The 19,304-nt window shown below is 40.6% G+C and overlaps 1 protein-coding gene across 2 annotated transcripts; it reads left to right on the top strand.

Annotated features, from left to right (window-relative positions):
- The first annotated feature begins 360 nt into the window (after window positions 1–360).
- LOC102781377 (paired amphipathic helix protein Sin3a-like) lies at window positions 361–19,053 on the top strand. Of its 2 annotated transcripts, none has more exons than XM_087840752.1 (21): window positions 361–581; window positions 3,253–3,469; window positions 3,687–3,872; window positions 6,490–6,596; window positions 6,739–7,060; window positions 7,146–7,397; window positions 7,547–7,699; window positions 8,756–8,911; window positions 9,290–9,376; window positions 9,481–9,599; window positions 9,907–10,132; window positions 10,700–10,816; window positions 11,071–11,309; window positions 11,387–11,570; window positions 11,819–12,398; window positions 12,516–12,685; window positions 13,003–13,176; window positions 13,294–13,386; window positions 13,832–13,923; window positions 16,211–16,418; window positions 16,953–19,053. In XM_087840752.1, the coding sequence occupies exons 2-21, from the start codon at window positions 3,275–3,277 to the stop codon at window positions 17,169–17,171; spliced, it is 3,879 nt and encodes a 1,292-aa protein (XP_087696878.1). In that variant the 5' UTR covers window positions 361–581; window positions 3,253–3,274; the 3' UTR covers window positions 17,172–19,053. The 2 variants fall into 2 exon arrangements, with proteins under 2 accessions (XP_087696878.1, XP_087696876.1); XM_087840750.1 differs by having other exon boundaries at window positions 13,829–13,923.
- Window positions 19,054–19,304: the final 251 nt, after the last annotated feature.

Raw genomic sequence — 19,304 nt, 5'->3', positions numbered from 1 at the left:
ACTAGCCATATCTTATTTTATCAACACATGTGTGGTGTCATCATATCAGAATCAGTTGTAGAATAATACATATACAAGCCTAAATATCAGTGCAAATAAATACTTATTAAATGCACTAACTGTGTAGTTAGTCATTGTAACTGACAAGAAAGTTACTGAGTTTATCTGTTGAATTCAGTATATTGTGCCGTACACGTAATTCCTTCCATGGCATGCTGATGACCCTGCACTTGGCATGACCATAGACGCCTTTAACCAAAGGTATGGTACAGGCCTGGCCCACAGCCTTAACTGTATTTGTTTTCATTCTGTAGTGCTGACCAATCCCGGTTCAAACTGGGAGGAGACCAGCCCGCCCTTCCCAATAGACACACCTCTATGTTCAAGGAACACCGCTTCACACACACACTGTTGTTAGCGACGTAGCCACTACGGCCAGTTTGATTTTCCACATTTCCAATTACGGCTACTTCTTAAAACTTCGTTTTTTTCCACCGTCGGGTGAATGCACGAGTAGCGGCGTGTTGGTCGAGATCCCTTCCACTGGTGGGTCAAGTTGTTGCTGGTGGCGGTTCCCCGAGGTAAGTTAAAGTGGTGTTAGCTGGCTAGCCGGAGAGTCTGTAGTGATGAGGGGGGTTGGTTGTTGTGCTAACATAGCAATCAGTTAGCTACTAAATAACCTTGTCTAGTCTCCAAATAGTGAGCCAACGCAGATTACTTTCTGTTGCTGGTGTAGTTTAGTGTTATAGCAGAATAGTGTGGGAGTTTATTTGCGGTTGCGTTGACTTGCAGTGTCGACAAGTCAGTGGAACCAAGTCGCTGGTTAGGTTAGCAATCTAAGAGCGGCGACCATGAACTAGCTTACAGGCTAACCTGACAACATGTATTTTTGATCACAGTTTGTTCTTGCCACAACTGATTTTTATTGCTGGATCGGGGTTGATGTCAAAGTAACGTAACTGACAGATAAGTAGTTTTGGCTGGGAGGAAAAAAAATCATTTTTGCAACTTCTAGCTTAACTTGCCGTTTATGCGACATTTGCATTAGCTGTGCGAAGTGTTAGCTCGTTTGCTAGCTGGTGTTCTTCTTGAGCTAACCACCTAGCATAGCCAAATTAATTACTGACCATAAAACTTAATTCAACTGCCCCAATTGTACCGGTACCCCGTACGCTACAAACTAAGCCACCGACTGTGTTGCCGCGTTATCTGATGCGATTAGGCATGGCTGTTTTCTTTTCGACGTCTTCTACCCAACGGCAAGGGTAACGTCAGGTAGCCAGTATGTTTTGCTCGTCTAATGTTTTACTTAGACTCCCGTTTACTGAGGGCTGTTAACGAAGACCCGGCTGTGACAAACTGATATGTTCCGGTTTTTTCTCTAACATTTAACTGTCAGTCTGCACGAAGCAGAGGGTAACTTGCTTTCCACATAACTTTGAAGCTAGAACTGAAGTCAACGTCAGCCATCTGACTAGCGAAAGCGGTCAGCTCACCGAAAACCGATAGCCTTACAAGCTCGGTGTTTGGGAGAGAGGGGGAGGGGATACGGCAGGGCTACAGCCAGCGAGAGAGAGACAGCGCCTACATGCCTGCAAAACGTTGACTGTCGGCGAAATTTCAAGTTTCTTTTAGTCCTACTTAATCAGTTTCGACACAATTTACTATCTGCCGTATTTGCGTAGCGCTTCGGCATAGAAATTCTGAAGCTGGATACGCTACAGACACGATCTCGGCGAATGAAGACCGTACGCTCAGTCACCGTGTTTTCCGAAATTGGTTGTGCGCGGCAGTGAGGCACAATGTCTCCTCTCCTCTTAGCAAATGCGGTGACGTTTGCTTAGGAACCGTCGATAAATTTCTTTACTGTACACTCATGGTGGGCGCTGTGCTTGCAGCTACAAGTTTAACTTGTTACGTTTTCTCAAACGTGTTTTTTCCACACCCCCGTGTATTTTTTAAGTTGTAAAATATACAAATAAAACGTAAAAATATTAACTTAAAGTCTAGTCATCGGCGGTGTTCGCATATGCTTAAAGTCTTACATGCGACGAATGCTTACAGGAGAATGAATGGCATAACCAATAGGCTTGTACTTGTGTTATAAAAAATTATTACAGGAGAAAAAAAATGCACATAATACATGTGCATTGAACGTTGTCATTATCATTTGTCTCACTGAGTCGACTCAATGACAGCTCTGGCAGCGTCACTCTGTCTTAATGTCTTTTGAAAGACGGTCCCTAGCCAGCCGCCACAGTCAGTCTGCTGAACATGATGGCATGTCTATTTACGGACAACCTTAAATAATCACTTTTGCTCATAGCTTTGTTTTTTTTTTTTTTTCTGCTACTACTTTTATGGCGGAGTGCGTTGGTATCTGCATTTGTTTTTATTATAATAACTCAGTAATAAATAAATACAGAATTACTATTCTATTCAGCCAAAAAATGTACACAGACTATATCTGTCAAAGAAGGTGTGTTTTCACACCACTGTTAGTTCTCTCAGAAGACCACCAAATATCATTGGGTTTAACCTCTCTAGCTTAAGTCCTGTAAAGCCTCTGTGTACACTGAGGAAGCACAATGAAGCAAAGCAGATTGGTGTCACATTCTGAGCTTAGTTATGCCAAAGGAGTGTTGTTTGGAAGCCACTGCTTAAAGCCCAGCTTTTAAGCCACTTTGCAACAATTGTCCTAATATTTGTTGCCGTTACCTATCTGTGTGACACTTGTGAGAAAAGTTTTGCTTGAGTTGTTTATAGTGAAACTCAAATTTAATTTGATCACTGTGAATGAATGAGTACTTACTGTTGTTGTCACTGTTAAAATAATGCAGGCCAGTTTATTATCTATTTAATCACATACAGTGGTATGTTAGACAGCTTTGGAGAGCACTGTCTAAATGAATCAGCTAGCCAGAGAGAAAAATGCTAATCAGCATGTTGCAGTTTCCACTTGTAAGTTGCATGTTAAAGGTGAGAGGCTGACCAGCCCTGAACTTGTTTAAACGGTTGATGTCTTTGCATGATTATTTGTGCAATTATTATTGCTTAAAAGTGTGTGTGTGTGTGTGTGTATGTATGTGTATATATATATATATATATATATATATATATATATATATATATACATATATATATATATATATATATATATATACATACATACATAAAATGTGGGTGTGTTTAAAAAAAATGGCAAATGCTAACAGCCTGTAAATTGTCCATCATTATTTACCCCCCGTCCAGTCCTTTTGACTATGTGTATATAATGAAGAGGCGTGTGGAGGACCAGGAACCAATACTTGCGCCTCAGCAGCAGCTATTACGCCGACCTCAAATACAAGGAATTACAGAAAACTTCCAGCACCGGGCCCTTGCCCCGGCCCCTACTGTAATAGAGGCACCTGCAGACAAGATGCAGCCATCGACCAGCATCCAGTACTCTCTTCCCCAGGGCTACCAGGTATGATAAATCTGCACAGATACCTGAAGAAGTGTTTATATTATATATATATTATATTATTTAACAATGTGTTTAAGAAGTAGGTGTCATTTTGATTTGATTTTCTTTTCCTTTATTTTGCAACAATGTAATCTGTAATATTTACAATACTGCTAGTGACATGGTTAATCTTGTCTAAATGTCTATATTATATAAAATATCTATTTCTTCCTCAAAGGTTTCTGCAATGCCTCAGAGCACAAGTGGACATGGGCATGGACACAACAGTACAGCACCACACGTTGGTCCTCACTCACACGCTCTAGCAGTGCCGTCACAGGGCCCTGCAGTGGTCCAAGGTCATGTTCATCCACCTGCACCCATGCCTTCAGCCACAGGACAGCAGCAGTTTCAGCGGCTGAAGGTATCTGTACATCACCACATATATGAAAACATGAGGACCAGAATGAACCAAAACAGCTGTTCATCCCGAGTGCACAAAGGCAAAAAGCGAATGCCTTTAAAATTACATTGTGTCTGCATGCTGAAAGGATAGAGTGAGGAGTATGTTTTGTAGAGCAGCAACAAGTTTCATCTTTCTACACAGGAGGCATTCAGATACATACACATTGTTCACCCTTCGTTAGAGGTGAACAAAGTCCAATAGACAACGGCAAAAAAGGGAAATAGTATTGAAGCTGGCGTACTTGTTATATATGGCTTTTCATCAACATCCTAAACCTTTTCTACTTATCAACTTATAGGGTTGGACCATTAGTTGGATTTTAATGCCAAATTAATTACCGCTGTGGCTTCCAGCAGTTTAAAAGAAATCAGATGAAACTATTACTTTTTAACATTCATTTTTGCTACATGGACATCTTTTCTCTCTCTCCCTCTCCCTTATAATCAAGTGCACCACTTCCCTTTTCACCAGTGAGCATTTTCCGCCCTCTCTAAAACCTCAAAGTCCCTGGTTAATACAGCAAGATGAGAGATTATAGACATGGAGCTAAAAATTCACAATATTTTTGAAGGTGAAGCTGTTAAAGGATTATTAAAAATTGCATGCAGCGACCTTTGTCTCTACACCTTTGAAGTCATATACCTAGACCACATTGGGCCATGCACAGCAGGTAACAGATCTGCACAGTTGAGTCAATCTTGAGTCTGTTCAGGTCTTCTGGGACACATAAGTCTTTTGCCACCTTGTTATCATATATCCCAGTGTATATTTCGGTCCAGTGAAAATCAGTTGTTGCAGAAAACACAGCCTAGTCAGGGCACTTCTTTTCAATTGATTTTTGTTTTCAATTGAATTATATTTAAAGTTAATGTTTAGTTAATTTAGTCAATCATTACGTTTTTGGTATAGTTGAGCAGCTTTATATGATCTTGCTATTTGGTGGTTTGCCATTTTAGAATAGAGTAGCCCTTATATTTTCATTGTACCTGTACAATAGGACTGCGACAAACTATTATTTTGATAGTCGACTAGTCACCGATTATTTTTGCAATTAGTCAACTAATCAGATCATGCATCCACTGGACGTAAAACGTACAGCTTATTGCACCAGCCAAAAGCCAAACAATAACATTTTTAAGTTATCTAAGTGACTTATATATCATGTTTAACCTGAGTAGCAAAAGACCGCGGTAGGTTTGAAAACGATTTGCCGGAGTCCGGTGTTCTCACCGGCTCAAGTGAGCCTTGAACCCCGGCTAGCTATCGAGCTAGTGGGTAACAGACATCTGCGAAAACGTCGGAGCGCTTATATATGTGGTATCTTGATAAACTGAGCAGATATTTGAGGTTTATACAGTTACATTCTCGCCTGAAAATATATTAAACGTTTATTTTGTGACCCAGAAAGAATAATAAGAGTAATACTAAAACTAACTAGCTGCCGCCATTGTTGGAAACTGAGCAGGGCCACGCTATGAATTCTGGGACACAGCTTCTTCTTCTTCGGGGTTTAACGGCAGCTAGCATCCTTGTACATGCAGTGCTGCCATCTTCTGTTTAAATCCGTCATTACACTCTTAAATCCTACTACTTATTCCTGCGTCTTTTGGGATCTTACAAAGCTTCAAACGACTTGTCGACTATTAAATCAGTCGTCGACAATTTTGATAGTCGATGTAATCGTGACTAGTCGACTAATCGTGGCAGCCCTACTGTACAATAAATAATGGGTGCGCCAATGCCAACTGTGCAGGATAAAAAATATATATATAGCAAAGATATCAGGAATGAATAGCAAACAGAAGAGACAAACTAGAGGAATATGTACAAAACAATAGAAGGGCACACAATGGAGAGCAAAGTGACTGGAGGTAGTGCAAAGAAAAGACTCGATCTGAATAGGGTCCATGTGTGAGTGGCCTGAGTGATAACGGTTACTCAGACCATGTCTCAGATTGGTGAGGCGGGGGCCTGTTAGTCGGTCTGGAGGTGTGGGACCTGATTGTCCTGAGGCACCGACCACTGGGCAGAGGGTCAAACAGGTGGTGGGCGGGGTCCAAGGGGTCACCTGTGATGGCCCTGGTTTTTCTGAGACAGGAGGCTCTGGAAATGACCTCCAGGGGTGGCAGAGGGTGTTAATTACCCTCTCCACAGCCTTACTGTTCTCAGTAGTGGCCCATGCATACAAAACACCCAGGCAGTAGGAGAGCACGCTCTCCACTGAGGAGTGGTTGAAGGCCAGCAGCCGTTTCTGGTCCAGATTATTCATCCTCAGGACAGCCGCTGTTGGGCCTTCTTTACCCAGGCGTTGGTGTTGTGGGTCCTGATGAGATCATTGGAGATCTGGGTGCCCAGAAACCTGAAGGTGGAGACAGATTCCACCCATTTTCCATTTATAATAACAGAGGAGTGGACCTGTCCATGCCTCCTGAAGTCCATTATGACCTCTTTTGTTTTAAAGATATTCAGCTTCAGGTTGTTTTCTGAGCACCAGTGGGACAAGTTCTCTGCCTTTGCCCTGTCTTGCCATTTTGGTGGTGATCATCTGACAATCTTCTCCATTCTCTTTTTGTAGGTTGAAGATGCCTTGTCTTATTTGGATCAAGTAAAACTGCAGTTTGGGAATCAACCTCAAGTTTATAATGACTTCCTTGATATCATGAAAGAGTTCAAGTCGCAGAGGTGAGTTTTTGTTTTATTGCCAGTTTTTCTTAACATCTGATAAGAAAAACTGGTATTTTACCATGACACCTAAGTGATCTCTATGAATCCAAATAACAGTGTTTCAGAAACTAAAGTACCAAAACTTGTTCTGTTACTACAGCATAGACACTCCTGGAGTCATCAACCGTGTGTCTCAGCTTTTCAAGGGCCACCCAGACCTCATCATGGGTTTCAATACTTTCTTGCCACCTGGATACAAGATTGAAGTTCAAACCAACGATCTAGTCAATGTGACCACGCCAAATCAGATCCACTACATCACACCACACGGTGTTTCTGTTCAGAACATCCCTGCAAGTGGAGCACCCAGCCAGCCTGCCCCCAGCCACCACCAGCACCAGAGTCTGCCACAGGCTGGCTCACTCACTACCACCACCCAACCACTTATCCCTGCCCAGCCTGCTCCAAATAAAACCAGCAAGGTAGATAACGATGTTCTTTATTTGTTTACATCTAGTATGACAGATGCATTAAATGACTTTTTTCACTTGTTGTTCTTCTAAACAGCCAATTCAGTCTCCAGCCCATACACCCACCAGCCAACCCAATCCATCTATCCCATCTTACGCCTCGCCCCGCTCTCCTTCAGTTCAGTCCCACACTCCTGTCAGCAGCACACCATCCAGTGGGCCACCTATCCAAAACAACCAACCTGTGGAGTTCAACCATGCTATAAATTATGTCAACAAGATCAAAAACCGCTTCCAAGGTCAGCCAGACATCTACAAAGCTTTCCTGGAAATCCTGCACACATACCAGGCAAGGAAATATACACAGCATTAAACTGTTATTAAGATATTATAAGATATAAAATTTCAAATAGTTTTACATGCAACTGCAAAAATAAACGTGAAAGTAAATTTTAATTATATCATACCTTGTATATTTATAAAAATATATATTTTTAGAAGGAACAGCGAAATGCTAAAGAAGCTGGAGGAAACTACACCCCAGCACTGACTGAGCAGGAGGTTTACACTCAAGTTGCAAGACTTTTCAAGAACCAAGAGGACCTGCTCTCAGAGTTCGGGCAGTTCCTGCCTGATGCCAACAGCTCAGCGGTGAGTCTCCAGACATCACGGTCAATTCTTTTGTTAAACGTCCCTGCAAATACACATGGTATGACTAGGAGTTACTGCATCCTTGTAACTGTCTGTCTTTTGCACTTTTCCTTAAAACCACTTGTTTGCATTGGAAATGAAATTGATTTACAGATGGGTGCCAAGTTAAAAGAGAAACCAGCATAAAATATTGTAGTATTGTGTTGGGTCACCATGTGTTGGCAGATCAGCTTTGGTGCACCTTGGTGTGGATTCTCCAGGTCTTTAAAGATCTGGACGGTGCCTCCGTGCGTCCAAAGATATTCCCGAATACTGTTTTGAGCGTAGGGAATACACTAAGCTCAGGTCTGGGTTGTTGCAAGGTTTTGTTCTGTCCTTCATAAGATTTCTTGCATTGCAGATAGTGTTTTATTCTGAAAATCATTAGCTGTTATATGCTATTGTTGCGTTTGGCTTCCTGCTTTCAGGAGGCACATTTCTGACAGAAAGCTGCTAAGGGACTTATGAGCTCTTAGTAACTACAATCAGCTTCAACTCCACAGAACTGCTTTTTAGTATGTTTACAGTTTTTTTTTTTTTTTTTACAGTGTTTGTGCAAAACAAGCAGAAGAGAGTTGGTTTGAGGAGCTGGTGCTAAAGGGTCACACAATAGGTGCACAGAGGCCCAGTGTATGATGCATTATTTTTAGCTCAGAATCACACATCACTACTCCGGTAGAACCGAAGCATAAAAATAGAGCTTGGAAGGAAAAGCACTGGTTCACTTAATCGAATGAATGGTATTTACACAGGGCTCGCAAAATCGCTAGCCCGACGTCCCGGAGCTAGCGATATCTCCGGTTGGGCGACCAAAATCTATCTCAGCCCCACCCGTCGGGCTATATGATAACCCGACAGGCGGGGCTGAGATAGATTTTGGTCGCCCAACCGGAGATATCGCTAGCTCCGGGACGTCGGGCTAGCGATTTTGCGAGCCCTGTTACATAATTCTCTTTGCATACTGTTAATTTTGTTGTCTTGCTTTTTTTGAGATCATGTGTATTGCCCTTTTTTTAGCTACTGAGCAAAACAGCACCAGACAGGGCCGAGTCGGTCCGTAATGATCATGGTGGCACAGTAAAGAGACACTTCCTGAACAACAAACAGAGACTGAGCCAGAACGGCCTTCCAATCAGGAGACCCTCAGGCGTGGGTACCACACCACCTGTCAAGGTATGTAACCATCTACTCTCTGACTCTGCATATATTCAGCTGTTTGTACTTTAAACCAGAAAGGTAATATTTCATATATTTTGTATGCATTACATGTAGGGTGAAACAGGCCTTTTTTGTTTCAATCAGTGAAAGCCTACAATTAAGAAGTATGGACAGTACATTGACTCCAGATATCAGCCCCCAGACAGTTTTGACAAAAGCAAAACATCTGTAGTTTCATAAAAAGAGGATTTACTACAGAACATGTTTATTAGATTGTGCTAGTAGTACAACCCAAGTTCATCAGACAAACTGGCAATTAGGGTTAGCGAAATCTACCCAAGACTCAGACATATGAGGGCCTCCAACAGTCAACATCTCTTTACACCATTGCAGAAGAAACCTAAAATAACAGGGAAGGACCATGGCATGAGTGACGTGAGCAAACACAGCACCAGCACTGAAACGATGTTCTTCGAGAAGGTCAGTATTGTCACTTTGAGTGTTGGTATAAAGACTTGCACTGATCTGTGATGAAAATAAATCTCATTTTGCTTTATTTGTCATGGCTGCAAACACTTTAACAGGTAAAGAAGGCTCTTCGAAGCTCTGAGGCATATGACAACTTCCTACGCTGCTTGCACATCTTCAACCAGGAAGTCATTTCACGCACTGAGCTGGTCCAGTTAGTTATCCCATTTCTTGGGTGAGTTTAAACATACAGTTTTTAGGTACTGAATGGGGAATACCTGTGGTCCAATTTTGTAACTGACTGGTTCAGTATGTAATTCTTGAGTCTTCGTCGTCTTCTCCTTCTTCTTCTTCTTCTTCTTCCTTCAGATTTGACTTGAAATCAAACACTGTTTTGATACATAACATTACATAATGAAACTTTAATCACCCACATGTAAACCAGTAAACCACATGCATTTGTTTGAAATATGTTGCTAACTTTTAAACCCTAACCGCACCAATAACTCTGTATTTCACTTATGTTGTGGCGTGACTGACAGAAAATTCCCCGAGCTTTTTACATGGTTTAAAAACTTCTTGGGCTACCGAGAGTCCAGTCACGGAGAGTCGAGCCATGCAGAGAGTTTACCCAAGGAGCGTGCCACAGAGGGTATCGCCATGGAAATCGACTACTCTTCCTGCAAGAAGCTGGGGTCCAGCTATAGAGCGCTGCCAAAGAGCTTCCAGCAGCCCAAATGCACAGGAAGAACACCCCTGTGCAGAGAGGTGAGTCGTTAAAGGAAGTCGGTTTAATAAAGGTATTTGTCTTACAGTGTACATTTTATCCTTTGTCCTCTGGCCACCGGGTACAACAGCGAATGTATTTGCCCCACACAGCGTCCTCTGGAGCAGAAACTGATGTAAAGTTCAGATGGTACCTGTAGTTAAATATGGCTTGAGCAGATGCCAGCAAACTTGTTCTTAGTCGATCAGTGGGTTGGTGGAAGTGTTAGCGATCATTGAACTGTTTGACTACATTTAATGTTGCCTTATTATGTTTAAGTGTCTAGATAATAAGTTAGGGTATGATCTGCTTACTGAAAAACATATTTTTAATTTTATAAACTACATGAACTGTTTTTGGCTGTAACTAGCCATTTAAATTTAGATAATGAGTGACTTCTTTGATCAACTGATGTTATTGAACCCAGTGTTTCACCACAAAATCAAGACATTTTTAACTAGATTAAGTTTCATGCATTTTTATTTTACTGCTACATAAATATGAAACGCATCTCATATTTAGAGTAACAATAATGTGTTTTCACTGCATGGTGTAACATCCTGTTGCAGGTTTTGAATGACACATGGGTGTCATTTCCTTCATGGTCTGAGGACTCCACATTTGTGAGCTCCAAGAAGACACAATATGAGGAACACATTTACAGATGTGAAGATGAGCGCTTTGAGGTAAGAGATACTCAGTCCACCCACGCTCCAAATGAAAATAAGACCCTTGGATGTAGAAGAGGTTAAGAAGATGGAATAATGGAGGTTCTTTTACATAATATGTATCTTTTACATAAATGTCTGTGTGATGCGATTTGCTCAGGAGTCAAAAAATCACAGGAAAAGATCTCACACCACATGAACTGTCCAGGTGGCCATTTCAAAATCTGGTTCTGTTGAAATTATTCATTTGAATGTGATTGTTCCTTTTGTAGCTGGATATTGTGTTGGAGACCAACCTTGCCACAATCCGAGCCCTCGAGACAGTGCAGCGACGGCTCTCTCGTATGTCAGCGGAAGAGCAGCTACGCTTCAAGCTGGACAACACAATGGGTGGCTCCTCAGAGGTCATTCATCGCAAAGCCATCCAGCGGATATATGGGGACAAAGCTCAAGACATCATTGAAGGACTCAAGAAGAACCCTGCTGTGTCCGTCCCCATAGTTCTAAAAAGGTAACAGTTAGATTTTAGTGTGTCCTCCTCAGCTCACACCTTTACAGTTTTATAACATCTGTTTCTTCTGTTTTCAGATTAAAAATAAAGGATGAGGAGTGGAGAGAAGCCCAAAGGGGCTTCAACAAAATCTGGCGGGAGCAGAATGAAAAGTATTACCTGAAGTCACTTGACCATCAAGGCATTAACTTCAAGCAGAATGACACCAAAGTATTACGCTCAAAGACCTTGCTCAATGAAATTGAGATGTTATATGATGAAGTAAGTAAATTGTTTTTAAACAATATTATTTATTTGTTATTTGATATTTATAAATGCAGAATAAATCTAGACTGATTCTAAATTTATTGCCGCAGTTATCCTTGAATCAAACAATAATGCTCCACTTATATATTATGATTCTCTAATTGTAAATAAAAAATCAACAGGTAAATGGTTTTAATGTATTTTGCTAAACTGTAAATTTCATAAAACATTACAGTCTAAATGCTCCTGTATTTGTCCTGTAGCGCCAGGAGCGGGCATCAGAGGAATCTGCTACACCGCCACCGAATGGCCCACACATGACTCTGACCTACGACGACAGCCAGATCCTCGAGGATGCTGCTTCCCTCATCATTCACCACGTCAAAAGGCAGGTCGGCATCCAGAAAGAAGACAAGTGCAAGATCAAACAGATAGTCCACCACTTCATCCCCGACCTGCTGTTTGCACAGCGAGGTGAGCTCTCTGATGTGGAGGAGGAGGAAGAAGAGGACGAAGACACAGAGATGGATCAAGATGACAGCAAGAAACACAATGGCCTGCCAGGCAGAAGCCCAACCAAGTCCAAGCTCCTGTTCAGCAACACGGCAGCTCAGAAGCTCCGGGGAACTGACGATGCCTACAACTTGTTCTACGTGAACAACTACTGGTATGTCTTCCTTCGTCTTCACTACATCCTCTGTTCTCGTTTGCTACGAATTTACGGGCAAGCTGAGAAGCAGATCGAAGAGGATGCTCGTGAACGAGAGTGGGAAAGAGAAGTGTTGGGGTTCAAAAGGGAGAAAAACGAAAATCCAGCCATCCAGCTGAAGATGAAGGAGCCAAGTAAGTGAGAAACTGGCTTTTTAACTGTTACGTTTTGCTATGAACACTCTCAGTCATGGTGCGTCATACACAATTCCTCCATGTATTACTCACTGTGTGTGTGTTTTCTGTCTGCAGTGGATGTTGATGTGGAGGACTACTACTCAGTATTTTTGGAAATGGTTCGCAATCTTTTGGATGGAAACATGGAGCCGGCTCAGTATGAGGACTCCCTGAGGGAGATGTTTACTGTCCATGCCTACGTTGCCTTCACCATGGATAAACTCATCCAAAGCATTGTCCGGCAGGTCAGCACATTTTAAGATTTTCTCATTTTATTTCATCTATTTGTTTACCAATTTGTTTATTTGCTCGTCTTCAAGGTACAAAGTCTTAAGAAAAAATACATTTTTAACCTTAGAGTGGCATCGCGAGCTGTAGGCTCGTACTTAAATTTGGAGAAGAAAAAGGGGGAAAATAAAATAGACATGCTCCTCATGTCGAAACTCAGTAATGCCTCTAGTCGATGACCAAACGTACGCATCTATAGTCACTGAAGGTGCTGCTGTTTTGATTCTACATGCTGATGTGGACACACCCGTTGCATACTAACCTACTCTTACAGCTCCAGCACCTTGTCACTGATGATGTGTCTGTGCGTGTGACGGACCTGTATCTGAGCGAGAGTTCCAATAAAGCCACGGGGGGCACACTGCCCACACAGGCATCGAGGGCCGCCGCAGAGGGGGGATACCAGCGCAAAGCAGAACAGCTTATGCCGGATGAGAACTGCTTCAAGGTACAAAACAGCACGGAAATGAATAATTATATTTTAAAACAGTCTGACTTTATTTTGTTTTTCTCCCTCAATAAGTATTTTTTTCTAATTCTGTGTGTGTTGTCTCGTTTTATCCAGATGATGTTTGTGAAGAACCAAGCCTCTGTCAGTCTGGCAGTAGAGCTCCTGGATACAGAAGAGGAAAACTCTGATGAGCCTGCAGAGGCAGAAGTAAGACTCACAAAATGCAATTCATGCACACAGCAGTTTATTAAGTAGACATGTAGTATATGTGACGCTGGGGTGGCATTGCTTCGTGTATCTCTTAATATGTTTTGCCCTTCAAGAATTTTTAGTATAGCACTATCAGGTAATAGTTTGATATTACGATTTAATAAATTGTCAAGCACTAGTCATCTCAGTTTTAAACTTTTTAATCATATTCCTGTATTATAAATTCCTTGTACTTGGTGGTTTACATACACATGTACCTCTACAAACTAGTGTTGGCTATTAATTTGTGCACCTGTGATTTTAAACCCTCCTACACTCTGAGGAGTGTCCCATGGTCCAGAATGAAAGGCTATAACCTCCAACCTGCTTTCATACAGAACCTAAATGTATGTCTTTGTTATTTACATGGTTGGTTGCTGTTCTGCTCTATCCTCCACAGAAGTGGTCAGACTACGTAGGCAGGTACCTGAACTCAGATTCCTCATCCCCAGAGCTGCGTGAGCATCTGGCCCAAAAGCCCGTGTTCCTCCCCAGGTGAGGCTCCAGCCATGTCTCCCTCTTGTCTGCACACTTTAAGCTTCTGTCCCGAGGCGAGGCTCTAGTCAGCTGAGCAGCCACTCAACTGTTTGCCGAGCCAAACCAGCTGCCAAACACAAGTCATTTTTGTCAAGATAGAAACAGAGGCACCTCAGCACAAGCCTGACTTTGAAAGCTAATTGAGAAAAAACAAAAAGAGGAAACTGTGTGGATGTGAGCGTGCTGCCTGTTTTTTGTAAGAGGAAATTTGAGGAGTTATTAGTTGTGCTCGCGGTGCCTGAATGTCCGCCTGCTAAGAATCTCACTGGCCGTAAATTTAACTTCTTCAGTTTGTTTTGTGAGCCTCACACGGAAGCACTTTACACGATCATCTTTTTTCCTTTTTCTTTTTTTTAAAGTGAATTTATTTATTTATTGATTCCTTTTAATGGGAATTTTATTTATAGTAAGTAAAGTTTTTATAGATGTTTTTTGGCTTGATTGTGGGTTTTGAACTTTTTTCCCCTTAGAGTGCTAAAAGAAGAAGAATCATTAGTTCGATTATTCACATTGTATTGAACTGAAGTGATGAATGATTATGTGACGCACGAATAGAAGTCGATAAATGCAAAAGCTTAAGGCAAAACAAGGATTTGTTCCCTTTTTATTTTCCTACGATGTTTTGACAAAAACAGATTGAGAGAAACGTTTGTTAAAAGAAGAGAAGGGACGTCATGGTTTCCTTATCATGCCCTTTGTGATTGTATTCAGATCAAAGGTCCTGTATGTGACTTAATCACTGTTTGAAACTGTAAATGTTTAAATGTTCACTTGTTCACAACTGTTATACCCAGTGTTATGTTTGTAACAATTTTCAGGGGAAGCAGTGCACTCACGTTACAACTTTTTGTTGTCGGTGAGATTTTTTTTTTTTCCTGGTTTGAAAGAGATTAGTGATCTTAGGTTTTCTGTTTGGTTTTTTGTTTGTTTTTTAACTCTGGTTAAGCACATTATCTGCAGCACTTGTACAGAGGAGTAGGGTTTGTAAATAAAATGATTGTCTAAATTGTATGCTCATATGTTGGTGTATTTCTTTCCTGACACCTCAGAGCTGTGCATGAAGGCGTGAAGGCTGAGTGTTGCACATGAACATCTTTTGAAGCATCTTTTTTTGGTGTTTTTTTGTGTTTTTGGTTTTGTTTTCTTCTCGTTACTTTGAGATGGCTGTCCATTACCATATACGTATCAAACAACTTCTTAAAAAGGCAAAAAAAAAAAAAAAAAAAAAAAAGCTCTTGAGTTTTCTCTTTTTTAACCCATTGCATAAATCTGACTATGATTTCCTCAGTGGGCTCACCCACATCATGTCTTCTTTTTTCTTTCATCAAATCTATGAGAGATCAGCAGCACAAGAGATTTAAAAAATAATAAGAATAATGGTAATAATTGGCCTTTCCTCACTCAAAAAAGAAAAAATCAATTTTCACTTCTGTTGGGTCTTCATCTCATTTTCATGACACTCTGGTCAAAGACATTGAAATACCCTCTGCTCATATTTTTTGGATTTGGTATCTGGTCAGGCAGCAGTTTCCTTTTTTAGTGTTTGTGATGTGACCGTTTTTACTTGAAATTGGCCTCACTGTCATGTCTTTTAAGTGGAGCCCTGAATGCAAAAAATGCTTCATGGTTTCAGTCTTCGCTCACCTTTACCCTCTGTGGTAAGTACACATTTAAACCTTTCATTCAGGTGGGGTGAATAATTGCATTTTTTTTAAAAAAAGAAAAGAAAAGAAAAGAAAATTGCCTGCACAAAATCGGGATGAATCCAATTGTTTGCCAAGCATAATAAGATTTGGAAAAATGTGGCTGTGCAATGGAAGTGCACTGTACAGAGAAATGACCGCTGCCTCTGCTGCTCTTATAGATCCACATTTCCCACGAATGATTTGACTCCCTAACTAATTATCGCTGGTTCTTGGTGAGTTGGATTGCATGGGTTTAAAAAAAACTACAATTCTTTTAAAGGGACAGTCCTCTCAAATTTGGAAATACTGTTCTTAAATTTGTGTACGTGTATCGTCTCTGACCTTACATCTTAGGCTTTAAAATTGATCAGTAAGTACTGTCAAGCACAAAATCGTACCATAAAACTTTCTCAAGTGAAATTGGATATTTCCTTGTGTTTAAAAAAAAAAAAAAAAAGAAAAAAAAAGTGATGTATTCTTCTGATGTGTGGTGTAATCAAGAGATTTTCTGTAGCGTCGGTCAGTATTATTCATGGCTCTCGATCTTTTTTGGCCTTTAGGAATTTGAGACGGATAAGGAAGTGCCAGAGAGGTTGGGAGCAGCTGCAACAGGAGAGAATGACCAAAGGCTCCTCGGACAAGTCGCAGGACGGCAGCAGCGAGCTGAAGATGGAGTGCATGTTCAAGCTGAACTCCTATAAGATGGTTTATGTCTGCAAGTCAGAAGATTATATGTACAGGCACACAGCGCTCACACGGGCTCATCAGGTAAGGACGAAAATTAAGAGGTATGTGTTTGCCATGTTGTTGTAGTCTTGTCCAATAAGCTTCAGTGTTAGAATTGTATGGTAAGTAATCATAAAACAACCATGCAGCAGTTTTTTGTGATGGCTAGAAGTACAAAGATATTTTTCATTTATTTTATTTGTTTTCATTTAGATCAGTCTTATAAAAACGTATGTGTCATACTGTGATGTACTCCACATTTTTCACATACAGGATAATGTTCACTTGATTCGTATCCAATTCTCGATGGATGAGAATAATATGAAAATAATAATTTTTATAGTCTTTTGAGACAATAGCTGTTTCCCCCAGACTTTACTTGGGCAAGACGCCCAAGTACATTTGGCAACTTTAGCATTTCTCTTTTTTTTTTTGTCTTTCTTGTTTTTTTTTCTTTCCCCCCTATATCGCTGACAGAACATCCGCAATCGGTTTTGGCTATAGGACAGCCTTTGCGCTTCATGTACACACAGTTTGTGACGTTCCTTTGTGCCGTGTTCCTGTTATCTCTTTCAGTCCCACCAGCTTGTGAACACACGCCTGCACAGACGCTTTCACGCCTGGCTGGATACTTGGGCCAAGGAGCACGTGACCAGTGACATGGCTGCTGAAAGCCGCAAGTGGTTCATGGGAGATGGACAAGAAGGCCTGTTGGCCTGCACCACGACTTGCAGCCCTGAGGTGCTCCATTATCTCAACATTAACAAGTACCGGGTGAAGTACAAAACACCGTAATACTTGTGTCTCAGCAAACTGGCTGTTAACATGTCCACACAACAAGCTGCCAAGGATGAATTCTCAGAGCTGCCGTTACTGGATTCAGTTGCCAAAATCTTTGTGAGGGTTTTTCAATCCATGATCCAAACAGGATCTAAGTTTTCCTTTTTTCTTTTTCTTTTTCTTTTTTTTGCACCTGTTGCAGGAATTTGTCTGTAAAGCGTATGCTGCAAACTCTGCAGCAGATGTAATATGGAACTTAATTTTTTTTCTTCAAAATTTGCTGTCAGTATATTTGAGTGGGTGGCAGCAATTTATAATGTTAAAGGCAAATTTTTACATGAAATGACTATACAGAGGAAAAACACTCAGAGCATCTGTTTCCATGGTGCAATTCAGTGTAAAGGTTTTCCTAACTAAAACTCAGCAGCTTAACAGTGAAAAGTGTTTGATAAGGAGCAACTTATCATTTTACAGAAGATAAAAACAAAACGACCTCAGCTTCTGTGTTTAGGTAGCAAAAACAAGTTCAAGTTACCTCTGTTAAAGTGTGTGGACTTGGAACTTAATATGGGTTCCTGCTGTAAACTTGTATAGCCTGTGAATGTTCTCCCTTTTGGTGGTAAAGGTGCAATGGTGCACTCTATATATTAAAAAGAAATCATCTATAGTGATTGCTGGGTAGATGCTCGGCATTAGTTCCAGCATTGTGTATCGAGTACAATAACTTATGACTGCCCAAACACTTTGTGTAAATATGTTTATAAAAGTAGTTTTTCTGGTTTCTTGTTTGTTTTTTTAAACAGATGTCACTGAGGTGTAGCGTACATCAGAGCGCACAGTAATCAGTCTTTAGCTGGAAATTGAAGAAATTTTTTTTATTAAGAAATACAAAATTTTACCTTCTTTTTTTTTTTTTTTTTTAAACCAAAGGCTCATGTTCTGCTGAACATGTGATCCCCGAAGTCTTTGTTTCTACATGATTGGATCAGTTCTGTGTATTTCTACCTTTTAGTCTTCAGACATCACTCGTGGTTTTAAGATGATTGAATGTAGCTGAGCAACAATTTGTCCTTTTTTTTATATAATTTTTTTTAAGTTCAGTATACTGTATGTATATAGTACTGAAGTCTCATCAGTACTATCTGCTTTTTGTGTATTTAAGCAAAATGGTTAGAATCTGTAAGACAGGTTCAGTGATGTTTTGCCACCTATGAAGACTATATCATAAGTGCTAATGACAAACACTGACTGATGTATAGTATGAGACTGTCAGCTGTGTGAATTGTGTACAGATTAAGGAGCAAGGAAAAAGCAATAATTCCTTCAGTCACAGTTTGTCTGTTTGTATTTGTGGCTGAAGTACAAATGTGAATGTTGTATGCCCTTAAAAGAGGGATGTAAACTACGCATTTTGCCTTTTCCTCTCAGCAGTTTAATAAAATTGGAATTGGCCCTGTAGATAATGTAGGTGAGGTTAGATGGAAGATGGATATCTATCACATTAAATGCTGGAAAGCATGTTTCACATTAGAAATATACCTATTCTTAATATAAACTTCAACACATTCAGTTCTTCATTGTTAATACTTTTCACGTGGATCATTACATAAGCAGGATGGAGGTCCAGAGAAGAAGCTGCCTGGCAACATGACACCCTTTGACACTTTCCTCAGCTCCATTAAAAGCAGTGGTCAGTAACCTAACCAGCTGCAGACAATCTTGGAACAGTTTATATATTACTGTGTTTAATATAGAATACCACAGGAAGCCCCGGGGAGCTGATTGTACATTAAGACATTGTTTGTACTGCGTTTAATATGTCTCTTCTCTTTTATGATGTTGTACATGATTGTTAGTATGGTGTTTTGGCATTAAACTATCCTTTGAGTAGACAGAAGTTCAGTTCACGGTGTCCTTTTTCATTTCTGGCATTGTCACTTATGTTTAATCTTATGTCCCAAGTCCCAATCCTGTCCTTCCTTCTGGGTTCAGTTTTGCCTTAAAAGCCTGTTAGTTACTTTTAGATAGTAGATTTACCATCACTGGGTTATTAGGCGCACATAATGAGCTATTTATTAATTTAAGTATGACATGACAGCATCTCAGTGTGTTTAGGAATGTGGACACTAGGGGTGGGGGAAAAAATCG

This window comes from Neolamprologus brichardi, chromosome 1 (genome assembly GCF_056152115.1).
Source record: "Neolamprologus brichardi isolate AB-2024 chromosome 1, ASM5615211v1, whole genome shotgun sequence".
Taxonomy (NCBI): domain Eukaryota; kingdom Metazoa; phylum Chordata; class Actinopteri; order Cichliformes; family Cichlidae; genus Neolamprologus; species Neolamprologus brichardi.
Note: the sequence above shows the minus strand (reverse complement) of the source record. Positions and strands in the feature narration are given on the sequence as shown.

Excerpts from the sequence above, each read along its gene's own strand:
- LOC102781377 (XM_087840750.1), top strand. The coding sequence starts at position 3,275 with ATGAAGAGGCGTGTGGAGGACCAGGAACCAATACTTGCGCCTCAGCAG. Across the intron at positions 11,310-11,386 it reads GTCCCCATAGTTCTAAAAAG|ATTAAAAATAAAGGATGAGG; the intron begins GTAACAGTTAGA and ends TTCTGTTTTCAG. Across the intron at positions 13,924-16,210 it reads AAGCCCGTGTTCCTCCCCAG|GAATTTGAGACGGATAAGGA; the intron begins GTGAGGCTCCAG and ends TTTGGCCTTTAG.